The following is a 23083-nucleotide window of genomic DNA, read 5'->3' as shown; positions in this document are numbered from 1 at the left end:
TACAAGTTAAGCTTTATTGACAGCATTTGTGGCATAATGTTGATTACCACAAAAGATTATTTTGACTTGCCCCTCCTTTTCTTTAAAAAAATAAAAAATAAATCTTACAGTGAGGCACTTACAATGGAAGTGAATTGGGGCAATTTGCGAACGTTAAAATGCTCACTTTTTCAAACGTATAGCCACAAGACATAAAAAATATGCATGTAACCATCAGCTTTCTAACCTTTTTGGTGTAAAGTTATAGCCAATGTGTACTTATTTGCAACAAACATGTAAAAATGGAAATGTAAACAACTTTACAGCACAAATAATACATGAGTTTTACAGAAGAATTAATGTAAGTGCTTTTATAAAATTATAAGCTTTACATTTCTACCTTTAAACCCTCCAAATGTTGGCCACATTCACTTCCATTGTAAGTTCAAGTTCAAGTTAAATACAACAAATGTTGTAACCAAAGTGCTGTACAATTTTTTTTTACAAACATTAATACCAGAATTAAATAGAACTTCCAAAATATTAAAAAGAACAAACTAATAAAACATTGTAAAACTGCTGTAATTCTCAAACAACATTATAGGCTAAAGAGAAAAAATGTGTCTTCAATCTAGATTTAAATATGGGCAATGAGGAAGAAGACAACAACAAATGGGAGTGCATTCCACAACCTGGGGGCTGCAACTACAAAAGCCCAATCACCTTTGATCAAACGGGAACGAGGAACAGAGAGGAGTAACTGATTTGATGATCGAAGAGATCTAGGTGCAGAATGTAGATGAAGTAAATCAGCAATGTACTGAGGGGCTAGACCATGCAAGGCCTTATAAACATATAGCAGAACCTTGAATTTAACTCTGCATCTAACTGTAAGCCAATGTAGGGAAGCGAGAACAAGGGTGATATGCTGTCTTTTCTTGGTACCTGTTAGAAGTCTAGCTGCTGCATTTTGGACTACTTGCAGATGTGAAAAAGAAGATTGAGACAGACCCACATATAAGGCTTTGCAGTAATCCAGACGGGATGTAATAAGAGCATGAATTACTATTTCCAAGTCTTTCTGTGAAAGAAACTGTTTTAATTTAGTAATGGACCTTAGATGAAAAAAGTTTTCTTTTAACTATGGCATTATCTGCTTATCAAATAATAAGTCAGTATCAAAGATGACACCCAAGTTCTTAACTCTATTGTGCATGGTTAAAGACAAAGAACCTAACTGATTTTCAATGTCAGCGATACATAACGAAGAGCCAAAAGCAATGACATCAGTTTTATCCTCATTAAGCATGAGGAAGTTTTCAGATATCCATAATTTAACTTCCTCAAGGCAGGAGATGAGATTACTGATGGAACAACAATCGTTAGACCTGACAGGAAGGTAAAATTGTGTGTCATCAGCATAACAATGACTACACTGTACTTCTGAAAGATAGAGCCTAAAGATTAAGATTAAGATTCAACTTTATTGTCATTGTGCAGAGTACAGGTACAGAGCCAATGAAATGCAGTTGTTTATGCATATCCCAACTAAGCTGGTGTCAGAGCGCAGGGTCAGCCATGAAACAGCACCCCTGGAGCAGATAGGGTCAAGGGCCTTGGTCAAAGGCCCAACAGTGGTATCTTGGCAGTGCTGGGGCTTGAACCCTCGACCGGTCAGTAACCCAGACCCTTAACCACTGAGCCACCACTGGCCCTAGGAAGCATATACAGAGAAAAGCAGAGGACCCAACATGGAGCCTTGTGTGACGCCACATGTGATCAGTGTTGGGGATGAGAAGTGATTATCAATACTGATAGAAAAAGTTCTTTCCTTATGATAAGATGAAAACCAGTTTAATAAAACTCCCTGGATGCCAACCACCTTCTCAAGACGATGTAAAAGAATGGAGTGATCGATCGGTCGATCGTGTCAAATGCTGCACTGAGGTCTAGAAGGATTAAAACGGCCCTGTTGCCAGAATCCAGGGAGACTAAAAAATAATTGGTCACCTTTAATAGTGCAGTCTCAGTACTATGCAGTGACCTAAAGCCTGATTGAAATTGGTCAAATATGTTGAAGGTGGTTAGATAAGAATAGAGCTGCAAATAAACCACCTTTTCCAAGATTTTGGACAGAAAAGCAATTTTGAAATAGGCCAATAATTCTTAAAAACTGTAGGGACAAGATGAGTTTTTTTCAGCAGAGGCTGAACCACAGCATGCTCAAATGTCAGTAAGTGCCTCACTGAAACCTCCAAGAAAAGAGTCAAAATAATGTTTTAAGGTATCATTATGCCACAAATGCTGCTGATTGAGCTTGACTTGTATTGAACCCGGAACATTAATTTAATATCATCATCAAAAAATTACAAAATAAATCACCCAGGGAGGCTTCTGAAATTTGGTTGATAAACCTAAAGTATTTATAAACAAGGCAAGTTTTTTTTTTCCCCCCAAGTAATTATTCAATAAAGCAATAAAATAAACTAAAGAATAAATTTTCAGTTTATGAATGGTATTGCCAAATGATACTATCACAGTACTTTTTCTTTAGTTTGAAACTTTTTTTTTTTTTTTTTAGGTACAGACTTGGTACCAAAGTCATTTTTGACATCCCAAGTGCTGTATTTTGGGAGTCAGTGGTCCTCAAAATACAGGGTAGCATGAGACAGGGACAGAGAGAGCAAGAAAGAAAGAGGGAAACAACTGAAAAGAAGGGAGGGCAAAATGCCAGCTGTCAGATCTGAGGCCAGCAGAGGCAGATTTATGGGAAGTGACCGCCACCACACTCCCTTTTAGGATCCTACCTGTCAAAGGAAGCAAGACAGTAGAATACACAGACAAACTTGCATGATTCCCCTTTCCTCTGGTTCTAGCTATGGCCCAACGGAGCAGAGTGTGGCATACTGGCAAGCCCTGTACCCAGAAAGAATCCTTCTGCCAGAAACCTACCTCAATTCAATGCAACCAACTGTTCTCTGTTTATTTTCCCCCAAGCAATGCTTTACATCACTCAAATAAAAATCAATTTTGTTGAACTACATGAAGTCTGAAAACAGTTTGCAGCACAATCCACTATGCTCCATACACAAAAAGCCCCAAGACACTAAAGCCAAGGAGAAGAAATGCTTACACAATTGCTTCCAAATGTAGCAAACGGAAGAAGAGTATAAAAAGAAGAGCCGCTTCGATGTGTGATGGCTGAAATTAGCATTTGCATCTGAATAGGTGTTTCCTTTTGTGATTTTCCAGCTTTTGTTAAGGGATGAACATGCTACGTATACTGGAGACAATGGCGTTCGTGTTCAGTGTGGAAAGCCACTCTGTTTATGAACACCTCACAATGCAGGGGGACCTGGGTTTTCCCATCACTTCCCCGGAAGACTTTTGGTGGATTGGACAGAGAGCGTATTGTTTATTATCTGTGGTGGCTCCACAGCTGCTGTAGACCCTGAATCCTCAGCATGCAGAGAGAGTGGAGGCCCTTATCTCAACAAGCAGGGAGCACCTTAGGCTTACGTGCACAGAGGAGACCGCTGCCACTGAGAAGTGTTTATTAAAGAGCTCTTAACTGTACTATTCACAACACGAGCTTGCTATGATATCCTCGTGGAGAAAGAGACCAGCACATTAAAGCAAACCCACTTGCTGGATTTTGGCTCTCAGAAAGAGAAGAAAATACTTGTTCTCAAACAATTTTAGGAAAAACTGTCAAACAAAAGTGATGCAAATCTCAGGTGGCAGGTAGGGCGACTGCACACTATAGTTTACTCTATGTCAGAGAACTATGCAAATGTATTGATGTCAATGGAAATAGTGTTTCACAAGGACATAAAGAAATTATGCACAACTGGTGCTCTGTTAAAAAACAATCCCAATTTATTTTTTACTTCCCATCCGTCAAACGCTCCAGAGCATTCTCTAGCATAATATACTGTATCTTTAGCACTATGTCATGCTAGCTCCAATTTGAAATGTGGCTCTTGGTGAAACGCCACGCTCGGCTCAGCGGGAAGGTAAATCAGCGAACAAGAGCTGTCTGAGTAGATTCTGGGTCTGGGCCTCTGCTGCAAAATTAAGTGGAGAATTTTTTTGAGCATCTGACTGTGATAAGATCAGATCCCCAGCTGTCTACCCTTCTGCATGCTCTCTCACTCTTGCCTGAGCCTTGCCCACTAATGGGGAATCGGGTATTGCATTGGGTTTGCAGTTTCACAAGAAAAACTGTAACTGAAAAGTCTGAACCTCTATGCATCGGTAATAAGGGTTGAGTTGAGTTACATTGGTGATATATTTTTTCATATATACAGTATATACTAAATTTATACAGTATATACTAATATATATATATATATATATATATATATATATATATATATATATATATATATACATACATATATATATCACACACAAACATACATACATACACACACACAAACATACATACATAAATACATACACACACAACCGGTCGAAACTTTTGAAACACATTCAAATGTTTGAAATTAGTTTCGTAAACAAAAATACAATTGTGCCACCATATTAATTTATTTCACTATAAAACTAAAATTTAATAAAAAAAAAGATTTTGAAATTGATGAATTGGACCAAATAATATATAAAAGCAGCCAATAAGTGCCCAACATAGATGGAAACTCCTTCAATACTGTTTAAAAAGCATCCCAGGGTGAATCCTCAAGAAGTTGGTTGAGAAAATGTCAAGTGTACATGTCTGCAAATTCTAGGCAAAAGGGTGACTACTTTGAAGATGCTAAAATATAACACAGTTCTGATTTATTTTGGATTTTGTTTAGTCACAACATAATTCCCATAGTTCCATTTGTTATTCCATAGTTATCATGACTTTACAATTATTCTAAAATGTGAAGAATATTTTTTTTAAATAAACAATGAGTACGTGTTTCAAAACTGTTGACAGGTAGTCTATATATAGTGCATTCATAAAGTATTCAGACCCCTTAATTTTCTTTCATATTTTATGTTGTAGCCTTAGGCTAAAATGCTTTAAATATATATTTGTTTACATCAATCTACACTCCATACCCCATAATGACAAAGAAAAAAAGTGATTTTTGATAACTTTACAAATGTATAAAATAAAAAAAATGAAATATCACATTGACAGAAGTATACAGACCCTTAACCTTTGGCAGCGATTACAGCCTCAAGTCTTTTTGGGTATGATGCAACAAACTTTGCACACCTGGATTTTTGATGATTGTCTACCATTCTTCTCTGCAGATCCTCATTAGGTTGGATGGGAACCGTCGGTGGACTGCCAATTTCAGGTCTCTCCAGAATTATTAGATTGGGTTAAAGTCTGGGCTCTGGCTGGGCCACTCAAGGACATTCATATGTCAAGGACATACAGACTTGCATTGTCTTGGCTGTGTGATTAGGTTCACTGTCCTGTTGGAAGGTGAACCTTCGACTCAGTCTGATGTCCTGAGCACTCTGGACCAGGTTTCCTTTAAGCTATATCTGTATTTTGCTGAATTCAGCCTTTCAACCCTGACCAATCCCCAAGTCCCTGCTGCAGAAAAAAACCCACACAGCATGATGCTACCACATCCATGCTTCACCATTCGGATGGTATTGCGCAGGTGATGAGAGGTGTCTGGTTTCCTCCAGACATGATGCTTGGAATTGAAGCCAAACAGTTCAAGCTTCAATTCATCAGACCAAATAATCTTGTTTCTCACAGTCTGATAGTCCTTTAGGTTATTTTTTTGCAAATTACAACCAGGCTTTTATATGTCTTACACTGAGGAGAGGCTTCCATCTGCCATAAAGCCCAGATTGGTGGATGCATGGTCTCTGGAGCTCAACCAGAGTGACAATCAGGTTCTTGGTCACCTGTCTTACCAAGGTCCTTCTCCACTGATTGAGTAGTTTGGCCATTTGTGCTGTCGAAGTTATCACATTAATAACGCGTTAACGCAAAATTTGTTTCACGCAACTAATTTGCTTAACACGTAATATAACCATTTGAATAAACCCTAGTTCAAGCTAGAAGCTAACCAATTCATGCAAACGCCGCCAATGTCATATGCATTGTCCGTCGGGAAAACAAATGGTGGGAGACATTATGATGATCCCTGCACCAAACAATTTATCAATATATCAGGCCCAAGGCTACATAAGGGCCAGAGTGGCACTGGTCCACACAGATTGACGGCTGGTCCACCAAATCCAAACTGCAGGAATACACTAACAGTTTGCAAATAAAAAGAAACTGCATTTTGTGACATGCAAAATCTCACATGCAAGATAATAATCATATTCCTGTTATAAATATAGTTAGGAAAAAAATAGATTGATATGATTATGGTGATCTGAAATGGGTTGCGGCGCACTTCTTACAGAGTCACAAATTTTCACTGCATTGCACAGCTCTCTACAGTCATGTATGTAAACAGATCTGCTTACTGCTCTCAGCACCAAGATAATGTATCCATGCTTTGTCTCAATTTATTATTATTATTATTATTTTACGTGGGAGTGTGGTAGATGGTTCTTTAGATGATATGGCAAGGTATGAAATTAGCAGGTAATTTTGCTCATCATCTACCCACAACTGTGTAGCAGGTGATCTTTAAGATCTTTAAAGAGTGACAAATGACAAGAAACGCTGTTAGACACAGATGCGCATTTGAAGAAGCAAAGATGAAAGAGAAGCCATCGATGCGCATCACTGATTCACTGTGTGTTTAGAGGTTTATTGGCGCATGGCGCTCACATGAGTAGTGCAAGCTCGTCTCGCGGAACACGCGCATATGACGAGTTCTCGCTATTTCTTCCCTATTCGGAATCTGGGAACAATAGGCCTTTTTCACACTCCGGGTTTTGGAACACGGAAGTAAACGTTTGCTGGTTAAACTTCGACAGCGGTGAATGGGAATGAATGGGAGATCACAGCAATTATTATTTTCACTTACCCATTTGCTACTAGACGAAAAGAAAAAAAACTAACTCTTACTTTTTAATAACATTCCAGAAGAGGAAAAAAAAATAGAGAGTGGTGGATTAAGACAAATTTACTGTCACTCTCTCAGCAGTTGTAATAGCCCCCTCGCAGATGAGGTAATTATTTTGTTTTAAACTAATTCCAGGGTAATATAAAAATAATCATAATGTTATAAATTGACACTCAATATTTAAAAAAACGTAGGCCTATAATACAAAAAAAAATAATTGTGAGATTTACGCTTCTAAATAACGCAGAAACGCGTCATCACTGTCTGTGAAAAAGGTTTATTTGCTGGAATAGTGTCGTCTATGAGAACACTGAATATGATCTCAGACCATCTAAGGAAGCTAGGACTTGGGATGACAGGTGAATTATCATGTGTGTCATAATTCTTTAGCTACAACCACAGAAATGGTTCTTGAACAAGAAGTTTCTCTTCTGTGTCTACTCTTTAGCCTCCATTTGAATATAACATTTCACAACTATTTAGGACAGCTGTTAAATAGAACTTCTGATTCACTGACGTTTTTCACCAGACCTCTTATTTTACATAGATTACAAATCAAAATAAATATTTTGCAACATTGCAGCAGCTCCACAAAGAGCAGAATGTAAGCCAAAAGAGAGTTGTCAGCTTAATTAAAAATTCAATCTTTGTGGAAATTGCCAACACCTGTGCAAAGCAGGAGTACTGAAAAGTGTCTAATAATAATGTTTATTGTATCATATCTCTTAATGTATATATCTTAATTGCTAAATGTATAGTTGAAAAGAAAAGGTTTCCCTGATCGACAACCGTTAACGTTAATTAAATATTGATTAATCGACAGTGAAATCAATGTATGTATGTATGTATGTATAAAGAGAGAGGGAGAGAGAGAGAGAGAGAGAGAGAGAGAGAGAGAGAGAGAGAGAGAGAGCTGGCTTTACCAATAAAAAAATGACAAATTAAAAGTGTTCTGTTTTCATAACTTATGAAACATGATTACATACACAATACTGTAATCGCTTTACAACATCATACAGATCCATATTGCTCCAAACCCTTATGGCTTTCTATATTTCTTCTGTGGAACAAAAGATAATATAGAGGGGACAGAGGACAATGGCTGACTTAGCATAGTCTCATTTCATTTGCTCAATTATGGCACTTTTCCACTGCACGTTATGGTTCGACTCGACTCTACTCGCTTTACTTTTCTGAGCTTGCTTTTCCACTGCTGTTTAGTGCAGCCTCTACGTGGGTGGGATTATAGGCTGATCGTCATAGTTGTGCCGCCTCTACTGCCGTGACATCATCTTAAACGCGACACAAAACAATAAGAAATAACAAGACCTCTAGCTGTTAGTTACTAGCTCATTGTGCTGCATAAAATAGTTGTTGCACGGTGATTTTACACAAGTGTAACAGTTAAATTGGGCTGGTTTTTTTAGAAGGAAGCTTTCTAGTAGCTGGTCAACTAAATAAAGTTAAGCTTTCAAGCAGAGTATAGAGTTAACGTACCATCCTCCATCGTGGACTCCAGCCGTGGCTGAGTCCAGGGCACTCTCCCTCCCATTGCTCGCCGGTCTAGATAGCGTCTATTTGGTCAAACCACTTCCAATTTTCCTTGATGGTTCTGTAGTCACTTTTTAAAAAAAAATTACTTTTCCCTACACTGTTGGTAGGTCCGGTGGTAGCCGTGTGCGGCCAACAGCTGGGACACTTCCTGAAATACTTTTTTGTTTTGCGTTGTTTCGTTCGTCGCTAACGAGAGGAATGTCTAACTCATTTATAGACTACGGCGTGGTTTTGTGTACAGCCAATTCTTTCGAACAATTCGAAAGTAACGTGAACAAATAGTACTGCTATCGCTGTAGCTAACTTTAAAACTAGAGGGATGTCCCTTGTCACAAATCCAGTGATGCTGTTAGTGACGATTCTCTCTGATCAATCAGTGATCTGCAGGGTTTTGCCGTCACATTTAGTATCGGCTTGGCTCGCTTGGAACCTCGACCAAGGTGGTACTAAAAAAAGTACCAGGTTCGAGGTACTATCCACAGTGGTAAACCCCCAAAAAGTGAGCAGAGTCGAGTCGAGTTGTACCGTGCAGTGGAAAAGCTCCATTAGTCTCCTATCTGGAGGACTGACATAGGAAACAATGGAAATTAGAGTCAGGGAGTCTGTGGGAGTCTGTGGTCTGCATGAGAGCGGAATGCAAAAGAGTGCTGGATGCTAATGGCCACACAGAACCTCAAATTTAAATATGGGGCAAAAATGGGTCTGCCACACTTGCTAGAGGTGGAAGTCCTGATTGAGATGTCAAAAGCAGCCAGGCCTTTTTCAGACGTCGATTTCGGGCAGCACAATGAGGTCTGTTGACATTGACGAGACTAAATGTCAGTGCTGCCAACACCTCACATCACCTCTGCTCGTGGCTCAGCAGCATCCGTCGCTTTCTAAAAAGCACCTGTCGCTTCAGTGTTGTGGCCCCGGAATGCTTCAACAAACCTCTTTGTGGCGTTTCTTTGCAAGTGTCAGTAAAACTGAGCTACAATTTCATTTAAAGAAGCCATCATGGTACTTACGGCTGCTGCCCAGCTCCTCGAACAGATACTGCACCTTCTCCCACTGAGTAGAGTTCTGGTTTGGGGGAGATGCCAAGGGCACAAACGTCCTGAAACAGAGGTTCATGCTTATCAATGTTAATGTAGCTATTTATTAATCCATATACTGAAATTGTATTTTCAACAACATCTTCTAGATATGTTCTAGTGAACACATATTCTTCAGTTAAATATACAATGAAATGACCTGGCATGAGGGAATAATGCAGAATGTAATATTACAAAGCAAATACATTAATAAACTTTAAAGTAAAAACCAAGTTGCCACTGTTGGGCCCTTGAGCAAGTCACTTAACTCCAGGTTGCTCCGGGGGGATTGTCCCTGTAATAAGTGCACTGTAAGTCGTTTTGGATAAAAGCGTCTGCCAAATGCATAAATGTAAATGTAAATGCAAATATATAGTAACTTCTATATTCAGAGTTACACTGATCTTAATATGTCTTGTTTTAATCAATCAGTTTCTCTATTGTGGAGGCACATCCAATGCAAATGAAGTTCCTCTCATTTAAGCATGTCAATAAAACACATATTTGGGCTGGTTGAAAACCATGCAGAATCATTAAGAAAAATATATTTAAAAGTGACTGTATTTTGCAATCGAATTTAGAGCCATTTAATGAAGATTATTTGCGGAAGACATATTTATTCTTTGATTAAAACGTAAAGGTACAAAGGTTGATATTCACAAAACTGGTGTTGTTTACCACTAAAAACACTTGTGAACAAGTAATTCTCAGCTTGTGTTCATGAGTATGCAATGCACAACAAGATTTTTATCATAAAGACTTACATTTCATGTCATTTCTCACCAAAAACTGCCTTTAGAAGACTTTAATATAATATAATATAATATAATATAGTATAAACAGTTGCATGGACTACATTTATTATACTTTTGGGTCCTTTTTTAAGCTAAACTAAAATGTGAAATGTTATCATTATTTGCGAAACTGTGCATGCACATTAACAGGTCAGAGAAAATTGTTCACATCAAAAGGATCAGTATTTCTTTTGTCCATGGCTGATGGCACGAATGTGTTTACTGTGAACTATCACTGTAACGATCTGTGTACACAGTGCGTGTGATGTATTGCCGCAAGCTTTGCAGGCATCGGAGGATACAGAATGTTAACATTCTGAGTAAATATCTGCAACACTTAAAAAAGTCAGTCATCTCCAATGAGAAGAACATCATTCACAGTGTGAGGTTACATAAGCAGATAATTCAGACTATGGCTGGCCTGAAATGAAATCCCAAGTTTTAATCATAAGCTTCAGTTTTATCATATGGACTCAATAATATGTGTCTACATTATATATGACTGTTTCACCTGACCATTGCCTGACCAAGCCCCTTTAAGGCACGTCATATTATTCAAAAGCCATATTCATGACGGAAAAACACAATATCTAGATTTTACACACTTGGCAGATGATTTTATCCAAAGCAACTTACAGTTTATGCATGTTATCAGTTTAAGTGTTCCCTGGGAATCGAAGTCTCACAATTTTTTACCTTTGCTAGAACCATGCTCTATCAGCTGAGCTAAAGGAATCCATACAGTATCTGCAGTTAACATCTAACTAGCAACTTCAGAAGCCAAATCGGGTCAGCTTCATTTCAACTGAAGGAAAATCATTCAACATTATTGGCATTATCGAAGTGCAATCAATTGCCGTGTCACATCAAAAAAGCTAGTTTAAGGGTGACAGAAAATGCTCAATAGTGTTTTCTCTTTGTCTGAGAAAAAAAAAGTATGGAGCGTTTCACTGTTAGAAATGTTTAAAGGGGACCTATTATGCAAAATTCAAATTCACTTTTACATGGTGTTTGAACATAAATGTATGTTGGCAGTGTGTGAACACAACCACCCTATAATGATAAAAATCCACCCAGTCCTTTTTTTTTAAATCCCCATTAATCATACACAAGTATTTGCATTTGCCCACAACTGTTGACAGACACTGCCGACACGACTGTACAACAAATAAATACATTTATCAAATAACCATTTGGAAACTTCATGGCTCATTCTCAAAGTTGCTTATGATGTCTAGTTATCTGAAGCAGAGATGTCAAAACTCCGCCCTATTCTGTAGCTCATTTGCATTTAAAGACACACACACACAAAAACAGCTAGTTTTTATTCCCACCCAAAAATTGGCATTTTCAACATGGTATAATAAATGATCTGTAGGGTATTTTGAGCTGAAACTTCACAGACACATTCTGGGGACACCAAAGTTTTAAATTACATCTTGTGAAAAGGGGCATAATAGGTGCCCTTTAACTTTCTTTTCTTTTTTTACTTTGACAAAATACGAGGTGAAATAAAAAAAAGTGTGACAAAATTGAAAGATTTAATCTTTAAAATATGGAATGAACAAAGTTTAGTTTTTAGACTGTTTTTGACCTACCAGCTCATCAGTATATTTTTTGTAAAAGGGATTTACTCTCTCGATTTTTATTTGTATTTATACATAGTATTCATGACAGCTAAAAAAAACATTACTACCGTACAAAAGAGAGATATGTCCAGAAATATCCATATGTTCATAATGTATTATTATTTCAAGGTGTGCTCTTAATTGAGATCAGTTAGGTAAAAATAATTGTTTTTGAAATAATTTGATTCTGACTTCAATTAAAGTCAATTTAAAGTCTTTCTCAATGTACTGTAAATATTTACCTTTGGCTCATCCTGTACTATATGTTTCTTATTTAAAACCTTTGGCTGGTGAATTTGTGGCAGCCTGTGAGTTATGAAGTAAAATGTAAAATGTGCTGTTATAATTGCCCCAAGCCTATTCATTCATAAAAAGTAATGTCGAGGGACCTCAAAATTAAGTGAATGTGGTATGTGGGCCGCCAGTTGAGTAAGTGTACTCTAGAGCTTAAACCAAGTGTGGCATTGATAGAGTGCACTTATAACTCTTGAGCGATGTCCCAGAGTGAAAGCTACTGATTGAGAATATAGAGGGTGAGATGGGTCAACTCTCCATCTACAAGTTCAATCCTTAGCACGGACCAATCAAAGCAGGCAAACAAAAAGGAAATGCATTGGGGAAGTCACTCTCCAAATGAACAGTTACAAACATGAGGCTCAGTGTCTCTGGCTCGAAGAAAAAAAGCCATCGTGTTCTCGCACATCAGGAACCCTGAGACTCTATACAGCTGGTAAAACAGTGCAGTGGTTCAAAAGGTAAAATGAAGACCAAATTGCTTCTGTCCGAAGTGCCATCCCGACTTTTAAATCTGGTCCACGGCATGTCTCTCTTCCCATTGTAGGATCAAAGTATCCCATCACACTTGGTCTATGCAACACACTTCCCTCCAACTACACTGATGAAGCTATCGTGTCCCGCAGGAACACTATTTAATGGTTGAGAGCACATTAAATTATATGACCTGGTGAGAGGACGTGTTATTCTTGCAGTGGCAAAGAAAATCCATTATGTTTATGCTGCACTAGCACTGTTGAGAACAAAAGAATAAACTTGAGGTTAAATGGGACAAAGCTGCAACACGTATGTGTAAACATTTAAAGCTCATGTTGGTTTTTAGTATATTGTTGTTGCACAAGCCACACAAAAAACCTCTTAGGGGCCATTACGATCAAATGCGTTCTTGCGTTTAAAAAAGCCAGACACATCACAATAAATGAAACAGAAAGTAGGTGTCAAAAATAATTTAACTTTAAAGTTGACAAGGCATTTAAAAAACATTGCGCTCATGTCCAAGATACTAAAAATACAGCGAGATACAGAATAATGTTCAAAGATGTTTGTTTAGCGCATGTTTACATAGAAAAACTATTCAAAAACACCACAGACTTTATAAAGTTTATAAAGCACAAAATACAGCCGAAGACCTGCATAATGGATGTACAGTATGGGGAAAAAACTTAACAAGCATGTGTCTTCAATGCCCAACGCTTAATAAGTGTTATCAGATGAAATGGTGATGCTACACTAGGGGTGGGTGATACCAAAATTTGATACTGCATCATCATTAATTTTGTATCACGATGACTACTGTATATATAGTTTAATATATGGTTTATATATTAAATAACCCTATTGTAATTACTATTTTTGAAAAATACAGCCATTTAATTAAATAATTAAATTACTCTTGTAAAATGTTCTCTTTATTTGGAACTTGGCAGACATAAGAGAAAAAAATCTATTGGTGGTAATTAAAAAGTGGTAATCAACCTTGTCACAATGCTAAATTTCACACTTCAGTCTGATGTTGTTGACTAGTATTATTATTATAAAACTTTCCTCAAGAAACTCGACATCTGCAAGCAATGCAGAAAAAGATATAATCCACAAAACCCATCCCCCAAAATTCCTTGCCAAGCGGTGCCGAATTTGCGTAACCACGATACAGACAACAATACAAAATGCATACACTGCCAAATTTCTACCGGTTTATCCACCACTATGCTACACTGTGGTAAACACTCAAATGTCTCAACTTTTTTGGAGTGTGTTGCAATAATCAGATGTTTCACCTTGGGCTATATTAAAAGCAAGTCAACAACACATTATTTGATGTTTTACCTTGTGAAATTATACTGTATATGTAAATATATTAGTATATTATTATTCTTTTTTTTCCAATACAGAACAGGGTGAATAGAATTTACAAATCACTTCTTTTTTTTCTTCTTCTTCTTCTTCTTCTTCTTCTTCTTCAGCATTTTTCATACTGTCCTAACTTTTTTGAAATTGGGAGTTGTAGGTTATGGCTACAGAGAGCTTGTCCACCAAAAAGCTCCAATTACAGAAAGGTATTCTTAGTACAAAAAAGCAAATCCAGATTAATGTCATCGTTCTGACCAACAAATGTTCTCTGCTTCAGCATTTAACCACTGCCTACACCTGCTATACACATGATGGAGGTTAAATATGGTTTTAAAATTATATAATAAATTACACATGGATCTCTCCACACAATCACAAGAGCTACACACTTACCCAATCAAAAGCAGCGCTGCACACACAATCACAAATCCTATTGTGTACTTCATTGCATTTTTCACTTGCTGTAAAGAGAGAATAAAAATGTATTTTTTTTTTAATCAAACTGTGTTCAAGCTATCAATCTGCAATAACAACATGCTTCATTTGGGAAGGCCAAAGGGGCTTTAAACTGGAGTTTACTTTAGAACACAATGAGGGTGAGTAAATGATAACAGAAATTTCTTTTTAAGCTAAACTATCCCTTTAAAATACTGCCTACGCTTCTGATGATTTCAAATAAGATGAATGAGAGAAAGGTTTTGAAAGAGAGGTGCTTTTAATAGATCTAAATAAATTCTAGGCAACGGAGGAAGATCTTCGGCAATAAAATCTTTCGGTAATCTGCACATCACTATGGTGTCCTTAGAGACAAATATTTGACATTTGCAATAAGCAGCACTATAGACGACGATGTGCTTTTTGCCACTTTGTCAAACCTCTTGCAGATGGAGTCTATTTGAACTTGTTGGGTTATAAATGAACTGCCATAACAGTAATCAAGCAAATATCACTTAGCAATGCCTCAAGGGCATTTCTGTTGAAATGAATAATACGAACTTTTGTAACTGCCGACAGCAAGCCCTGCTTTACACACTAGTATATTAGATACAATTTATTTCCTACAAATTGTTTTATACAGCTTGTTTCCTACCTGCTCTATACTGAAGCTGAAAAGGCAATCGTTTTTAGTGTGCATGGGCGAATTAGACAGATTGACAGGAGGGAGTGGATTACCGAGCACTTGTTGCTGTTGTCTTCGTCTTTTTCCTCATAGTAGAAATACACAAAGGGGATCCAGAGGAATACACAGAACAGAATAATGGAATACAGAGCTGTGAAAGAGAAAAGATGGGACAGTTATACACCTGGAATACACTCAACAATCAAGATCCACATTACAACACACCATTCTGAGAGTAGCTGTATGATGTTAGGGGGCCAAAGATGTGACGCTTATTATGTGTGTACAGACCAATACATTTTTCAAAACATTAAAATGCAATTTACATAGACAATAAAATTAAAACACCTCTTCTATGAAAAGCTTGATTTAAATTTATAAATGAAAATTCATTGTAATATGTTGATATGGGGCATACAGTCAAAATATTCAAGCCAAATAATACATTATAACATAATGAACTGAAAAATATGGTACTTTTAACTGAGTGTTTTCAGATTCATTAAATCAAAACATGTTAAAAATTGCGTAAACATTTTCAAAAACAAAAGAATTCAACAAGAATGCAGGAGTAGAATTAAGGTTACATTTTTAAGAACTTTGCATTTAAAATTCTGAACGAGATTTTACAGATTATTTACAATAAAAAAATATATTTAATGGTCAACGTTATATTAATATATTATTAAATACATTAATATTAAATGCAGAAAAAATCTCTTGTTCATCAGGAAAGGAGGAAGCAGGAATCAGGTTATCAACCATAAAGACTTTAATTACAACTTAAACTCAAACACTGAAGCACGTACACACACAACGGCTGCGTGCGTCTATCCCTCTCTCTCAAACTGACATCCCCGGCTCCTCTTTATCCCTCTATCGGCTGATTGAGCAATGGGCATCCATTGTTACGGCCCAGCCATGCCCTCCTCCTCGTCACATACCCCCAATGACCGATTCAGGCTGGGGAAACCTCCAAGCTGACTTAATCCCCCCTCTCTTCCCGGAGGGGAGGTGTTGCCCTTTCGTGTGTCCTCCCACTGGCTAGTCTTCCCCGCATCTTGGGAATCAGAGTAGTATGAGGGGAGGGAGAGGGGAGAGGGAAAGAGATAAAAATGAAAAAAAAATGAAAAAAAAACTCTGGTTCTCGACCACGCTGCCACATGATCCTCAGCCAGCTGCACTGCCCCCTGATGCCTCCTGGCGGATGGTAGTGGGCTCCTCCGCCTCCTGGCGGACGGCAGTGGGGTCTGAACTGGCATCCCCAGCTCCTCTTTATCCCTTTTCTGGCTGACTGGGTTGATTCAGTGCCAGGTATCCATTGTAACGACCCGGATATGCCCTCCTCCTCGTCACAGACACAAAAACACCTCTTTATATGAGCATGTTTTTAATTTCTAAATTAAAACTCAGTTTGATAATTTTGTGAGGCATAAAGTAAAAATTCCAAGGTAATATAAATGTATTACGTTAGTAAATAAATCAATACCTTTTGTTCAAGCAGGTTTCGTAGAATATCAGACAAAATGATAATTAGATTTTTTAATGACATGGTAAGTTTATTTCAGGCTCAAGTTCATGTCAAATGGTGTAACCCTAATAATTTAGTTCGGCTCTTCATTTCTTTAGTCACAAAACTTTTTAAATGAAGAAAAAATTCTAAGTGCACCTTTAAGATGCGTACACTTACATGTATCCAAGGTGTAAGGAAAATATGCTTTAAAAATTGTATACAGTGTTTTCACTTTGATTAATTCAAAACTAAAATAAAAGTTTTAAACTAAAAAAGAAATCAACAAGATATATAGACATATAAAGTAATATAAGATTAATTTTTTTCTGAAATTTCCAACTGCATCTTAGAGAGACAGTTCACCCATAAAAGAAAATGCTCACCCTCATGATATCCCAAGTGTGTAGGACTTTCTTTCTTCAGAACATATTTGAAGAAAAATAGAAAGCTCAGTAGGTCCTTAAAATGTAAGTGGATGGTCATCCAACTCTTAAAGCTCCAAACATCACAGATATTCAGCATAAACGTCATTGATACGAATCCAGCAGTTAAATTAATGATTTCTAAAATGATACTATCACTTTAGGTGTGAAAAATATCAATATTTAACTACTTTTAGGTACTTTTATCAATAACTACAAGCCAACACTTCTAGTAAGCTTCACGAGAGGGTGGAGTCCAAGCGATCTCTCGTGTGATATATATTCACGTTGCCATGTCATGGATGAAATATCACGTTCTACTCTTGGTTGAGACTTCCAGGATAAGCACACAAATGCACCATTGTGAATAAAAAAACAGATAAATACAGATCTAAAGCAAAACCAACAAAGCCTCTGTACAGCATTCCTCCTACTCGCTTGTAAACAGCACTGCTCTTCCGGATGTGTCACACGTGCTTCAGATATCGCGTGTTCTATAGTGTGTATTTAGTAATTTTTTCAATATTATTAAGTACATTTTTTGGTAAGTTGGTTTTATATCAGTTACATCAGCTTCATAAATGACCCCATGCAAAGTTTTCCAGTTAAATCCAAAATTGCATTGGCATGTAACTTTTAATTGGCAGCTACCGGCTATACAACAGGATATCTGAGATTCCTAATGAACACAACTCAAGTGAAAAATCAGTGACTGAACATATACAAGATTCCTAGAAACCATTAAAAGTCCCACATTATGAGTCATAAGCCCCAAACCGGAGACGAGCTGACATAATCAAGTTAAAGAAGCAAACATCACTGATATTACAACAACAGTTTATGTAACCAACTGTGACAGCCAGAGAAATTGATTTAGTTGATTCTTCTCTTTTCATGCAATGATTTAAAATTGCCAGCTTGGCCTATTTCACTAGAGCGGATCTCACACTCTTGTGACCCTGTGAATCAGATCCCCTTGTCATCTTCATTTCTCATGTAGTTTACTCAGTTGATACAAAAATTACACAATTCTTCTTTATGCTTGAAAACGCATCATGGCAAAATCATGTTTTTCTACATGTACAGCAGGGTAGAAAAAACTGAGACTACAAATAAAAATGCTTCGATTTTGCTTTCAAATCTAATTCAATATTTTTTTTTTCCATTTCTCAATTAGTGACCAAGAAATAATGCAGAACATTATATATTTAATATAAATTTTACATCATTACATAAAAATGTCTTTGTTTTTATTTTTTTTTAATCTTTAAACCATTTGTTTATTTCCAGGTTAAAGTTATTTTTTGAATCCCAGATTTACAATGTCATATCAGACATTTGGACCCAACTTTTTGAAGTGAATTAAGAAACTGCATCTGGATAGGGCAAAAATCTTGAGTACACAAGTACAGAAATATCTATATCACACAACACACTGAACTTTCTTCAAATGGAAACAGATATATAATTACACGGGCTGTCTCCCATATTGGCTTCAAACAGAAAGGCTTGCAATGACCTTCTACGTGCACAATGCAGCACAGAAAAATTATCCATCATTCTGTCCTCGGTCATGTAGGACAAAAAGCTCATTTCCGTAAACATGTAAACATGCTCCGCATATATCATTCAAATATGTGCACATGCGCTAAACTGATAAATTATCTGAAGTCAAAGCAAGATATTTCTAAAGAGTGGCCGAGCGATGTTCTGTTGGGCAAAACAAACATTTCTTTCAACAGCAGGTGAGGAGAAAACGACACATCCATCAAACATAATGGGAGGAAAACTATTATTGTTATTGTTTCAGGAGCCCTGTGGCGAGTGGGGGATGATTTTGCCAGCTGTTCGTGAGCTTTCAAAAGTAAATTTTTCTGATTGTTGCACTTTTTCTGGATTACTGAGAGGGATTCGGTCATTTCCTGTTAGTTCAGTGGATCAAAGCTGTTCATTAAGATAAACTCTGCACTCTACAATTTACCTTGTGGCATCGAATCATCACTCATTTTGTCATTTCTTCAGTTTTTTGTGATTAAAGCATGTCTCATGGTTGTGAGTATACTGATGTGTGGAAACATTTCAAAGGATCCATCCTATATCCTTTTGACACAAACACAGCTTGTACTCGCAAGGAAAATCCCATTCTATCAAACTGCAAACAAATCCAAGCCTCCCTGAATTAATGTTCTGCAATTAGAAATAATAGTAATTTAAAGAACATCTGTCATGAGTCTCTATTTAGGTCATTAGCTGTACTTGTAAAGGCAAGCATCACTATTACTATTGCTCAAATAACAAAGCTGTGATGCCAATACCATAATGATATCTGTATAACCCATTTTTTTCAGCTTAGCAGTTTCCAAAAATGGTCTAGGTGGACTAGAGAGTGTCTCTTAGGTACATCATGCTATCTCCCCTTTAAAGTAATGAATGAAAACCCCGTAAACACCAAGTTCTCAACCTTCCTCTTCTCTTCTTTTAGCACCTACTGAATGATCCCATATTGCGTTTGCTTGGAAGATCCTGAGTAAGCAAACCTTCTCTAATATGCAGTATGATGGCAACACTGTGAGGCATTATGAATTAATGGAAAGGAGGTGAGGAGCAGACACTTCAAGGGGCTAAAAAGCTATTTTAGGCTGGAGGGGGTTTCTACAGCTATTGGATGTCTCTGAAGACAGGACCAGTAAACTCTAAATGACTCCCGCTGATGTGCATCTAGGAGGATACGGTATGCTTGGCTTAACACTTTCTAGAGGTAATGGTGTGATTCATTAGCATAATTCTGAATGTTAAGTAAAAAAAAAAGAAAGCATAATTAGACAATCAGGACAACGGTAGGTGCTATGGAGACAGATTTTAAGAATGGCATGTTATTTACAGCATATATTTGTCTTTTAAAACATTGAATCCCAACTATTAAGACAAATAAAGCAGGAAAATAAATCCAATTTGTCCCCCTCACAAATCACATTTGCTTCAGTGTTAATTCCGAGCAACTGTTGTGCATTACGGTACCGAAAGTGCACTAGTTAAAAATGAGACATGCTGTGTAAACGAGGGCAAGTAAATGTGAAACTTAAATGTCAACGTTTCAATGACAGCAATTAAGAGTTCCTGGTGAGATGATGGCTGCTTTGGCTCCTTCTATTGTATTTTAAAGAGCTGCAAGAAATGTTCATCTTGAATTAAATTTCATATTTCAAAGTTAAAATGCTCTTTCCTAAGAATGAGCTAGAAATCACAGGCAGCTAAAATGTCAACTGGTGAGTAAATTAATCGCACAAAGCAATCAAACCATGAGTTGGTAAGAAAACCCATGAATCATTTAAGAATAGTAATTTGATTATAGCTTCAGAAGTGCTCCATGTGCTTAAAATTACAAAAAGAATGTGTAACTTTTTCTATGTTAAAATCTCTCTCTCTCTCTCTCTTTCTTTATATATATATATATATATATTTATTTATTTTTTTTTTTTTACTTAATCCAACTGGAATAAAATTCCTTGAATTTGTTCTGGAAAAAAAAAAACAAAAGAAAAAGAAAAATTTTCTTTTGGTTTTATATCACTTTGTAACACGTGTTGTGTTCAATGACCGGCAATTGGAAATGAAAGGATTAGACTCAAAAATACAGAAATATTAAGTGTTCAGGAGCATCCCAATTCTTTAGATGAGCACATATGTGGATGTCCTCATACATGTGCACACACACACACACACACACACACACACACACACACTTGTTGAGTGCCCTTTTGTGCATCATTTTTCCATGTATACTCTTTGAAGCATATTTCAAGATCTACTTATCCTATTTGTGTTTGAGCTTGTTTGAATCGGGATAGTCTGCTGTAAGTTATGGTATGTCATTGTCTTTGTTATATGTACGTTTCAGAAAGTAATAAGGCAAAACGTGACAAAAAGCCCCTCCTGTTTATTATATTTGTGTGTGTCAGTGGAAATTGCATACACTAATACTCACTGCATTTTGGACTCATTACTCATTGCATTCCACTAATTGAGACCTTTCCAATGATATATAACACATAGAAATATCTTTTTTTTATGGTTTTACCAATTCTGAATATAATTGTTGTGGTAGCAAATTTGCAAATTATGAGAATGAAACCGTTCTTATTCCTCAGCAAATAAAAAATCAGCTATATGCATTGTAAAGTCCAGATTCTAAGCTTTAAAATGACACATTTTTTGTTCAGATAAAGCAACTGGTTATTCATTTATGATGTAATTATTATTTTTGTGCCCTCCACTGGCCTAGTATAAGCTTAGTTCCAGTAATCCTTCTATCAATTAAAAATAAATGTTTAAAAAAAAGGAGTGATTCATACGTATCAGCCACGTATTTAATGCGCATTTTGGGATATTGCATAAAAACCGCTGGATGGAAACACCAAGATGTGAATAAAATCACCAAAATGCACATCAAAAACGTATACGCTCGCTTGAGGTGGATAATCTTTTGCATTCAATGAGAAGAAATGCGCATAAACTATGATGGAAATACATTTAACAACTAAACTTCTAATACATTTAATAAGAACACAAGATGTGCATCAAAAAGTCATGTTACTAAATAATTTATTCATAACTGGACTAACCAGCAGACCATTCATCACATCTGAAATGCTGATCTGGTTATGCTGAAATAACAGTGTCCTGAAAATCCAAAGCCTGTATAGATAAGTCGAATACAAACTTAAACTGCAAAATATAAAATAGATCCATAAATCAAGTCATAAGTCATAAGTCTTCATAAGTCATATGGTTAAGTCATAAGGAAGGAGGAATGCAAATTATTTTGCGATATTTTGAATTTTCTCAAAAATGAAATTTGAAACTTGGAAGGAAACATAGCTGATGTTACCTGGTTTTAAAAGTGGATTTTCAATTTTCCAAACCTTTCTATCACAGGACAAATCATAGGCTAAGATTTTGGTCATAACTTGGATATGACAAACTGTAAACAGTAGTTACTGTATAGTAACATAGTAATAACATAGTCTCTTGACAACTCATAATAATTTGTATTGGCAAAGATGGCGATATCATAAGATATTGTATGGATTTGCTTGTTTTATTCCCAGAGAAACCAAACAATCAACAAACAGAACTTCAAATCAATACAACACACGTATACATTTTTTGCTATTCTCCTATCCAACAATTTATTTTAAGAAAAGAAATGGCAATTACCAAATCTGGCTTTAAATTCCATATTAATTTATGCAATACAAATGACTGATGTATGTTAAAAACCTGCAATATGCTTCTCTTATCACATTCCAAACCCAGATGTTTTCTTTCTTCACAGAAGCAATTTTTCTATTAAAATCATGGTTAGGTTTAGGGTTTGAGTAAGGGGTTAGATTTTAGGTTAGGTTAAGCGGTTAAGGTTAGAAAAAACATAACATCATCCATTGGTTTGTTTATTTCTCCCTATAGGAGTAAGTCAACCTGTACGATTTCACCATCTTGTACTATTATTAAGACTTTTCATTAAACCAGGTTGGCACAGAAATATAAGTGAGCCACTTGTAGGCTCATTACCCCAAAAATTGTAATTCTGTTGCTCTGTGGCAAAATGTTGTTCTGTTTTTTTGAGTATCCAGCAAACATTGGCTCAACCAAAGGCATGAGTGTGGGGTGGGACAATTTGTTTGTCTGACCAACGGCAGATGGGGGAAGTGTTTGGGAAAGCTGTTAATTAAAATATCAGTATTGATGCAATTGTGTTTAGTGACACAGATATTAAATACTTTCACCTGTCAAAATGATGTCATTATCTTGTTTCAAATGTCAGAAGATGATAGATAAAAAGGGCATGAGACAA

General features: G+C 36.6%; 1 protein-coding gene across 1 annotated transcript in view; it reads right to left on the bottom strand.

The window, feature by feature from the left end:
* Window positions 1-23083, bottom strand: part of lmbrd1 (LMBR1 domain containing 1) — a 129949-nt gene that overhangs the window by 82103 nt on the left and 24763 nt on the right. Inside the window, exons 4-6 of the mRNA XM_052090213.1 lie at window positions 15348-15445; window positions 14568-14635; window positions 9542-9630 (exon numbers count right to left, since the gene is read on the bottom strand). Of these exons, the coding sequence (XP_051946173.1) occupies window positions 9542-9630; window positions 14568-14635; window positions 15348-15445 (255 nt within the window). The remainder of the gene's footprint in view (window positions 1-9541; window positions 9631-14567; window positions 14636-15347; window positions 15446-23083) is intronic.

This window comes from Xyrauchen texanus, chromosome 24 (assembly GCF_025860055.1).
Source record: "Xyrauchen texanus isolate HMW12.3.18 chromosome 24, RBS_HiC_50CHRs, whole genome shotgun sequence".
Classification (NCBI taxonomy): Eukaryota; Metazoa; Chordata; class Actinopteri; order Cypriniformes; family Catostomidae; genus Xyrauchen; species Xyrauchen texanus.
This window is presented reverse-complemented; position numbering and strand designations above follow the sequence as displayed.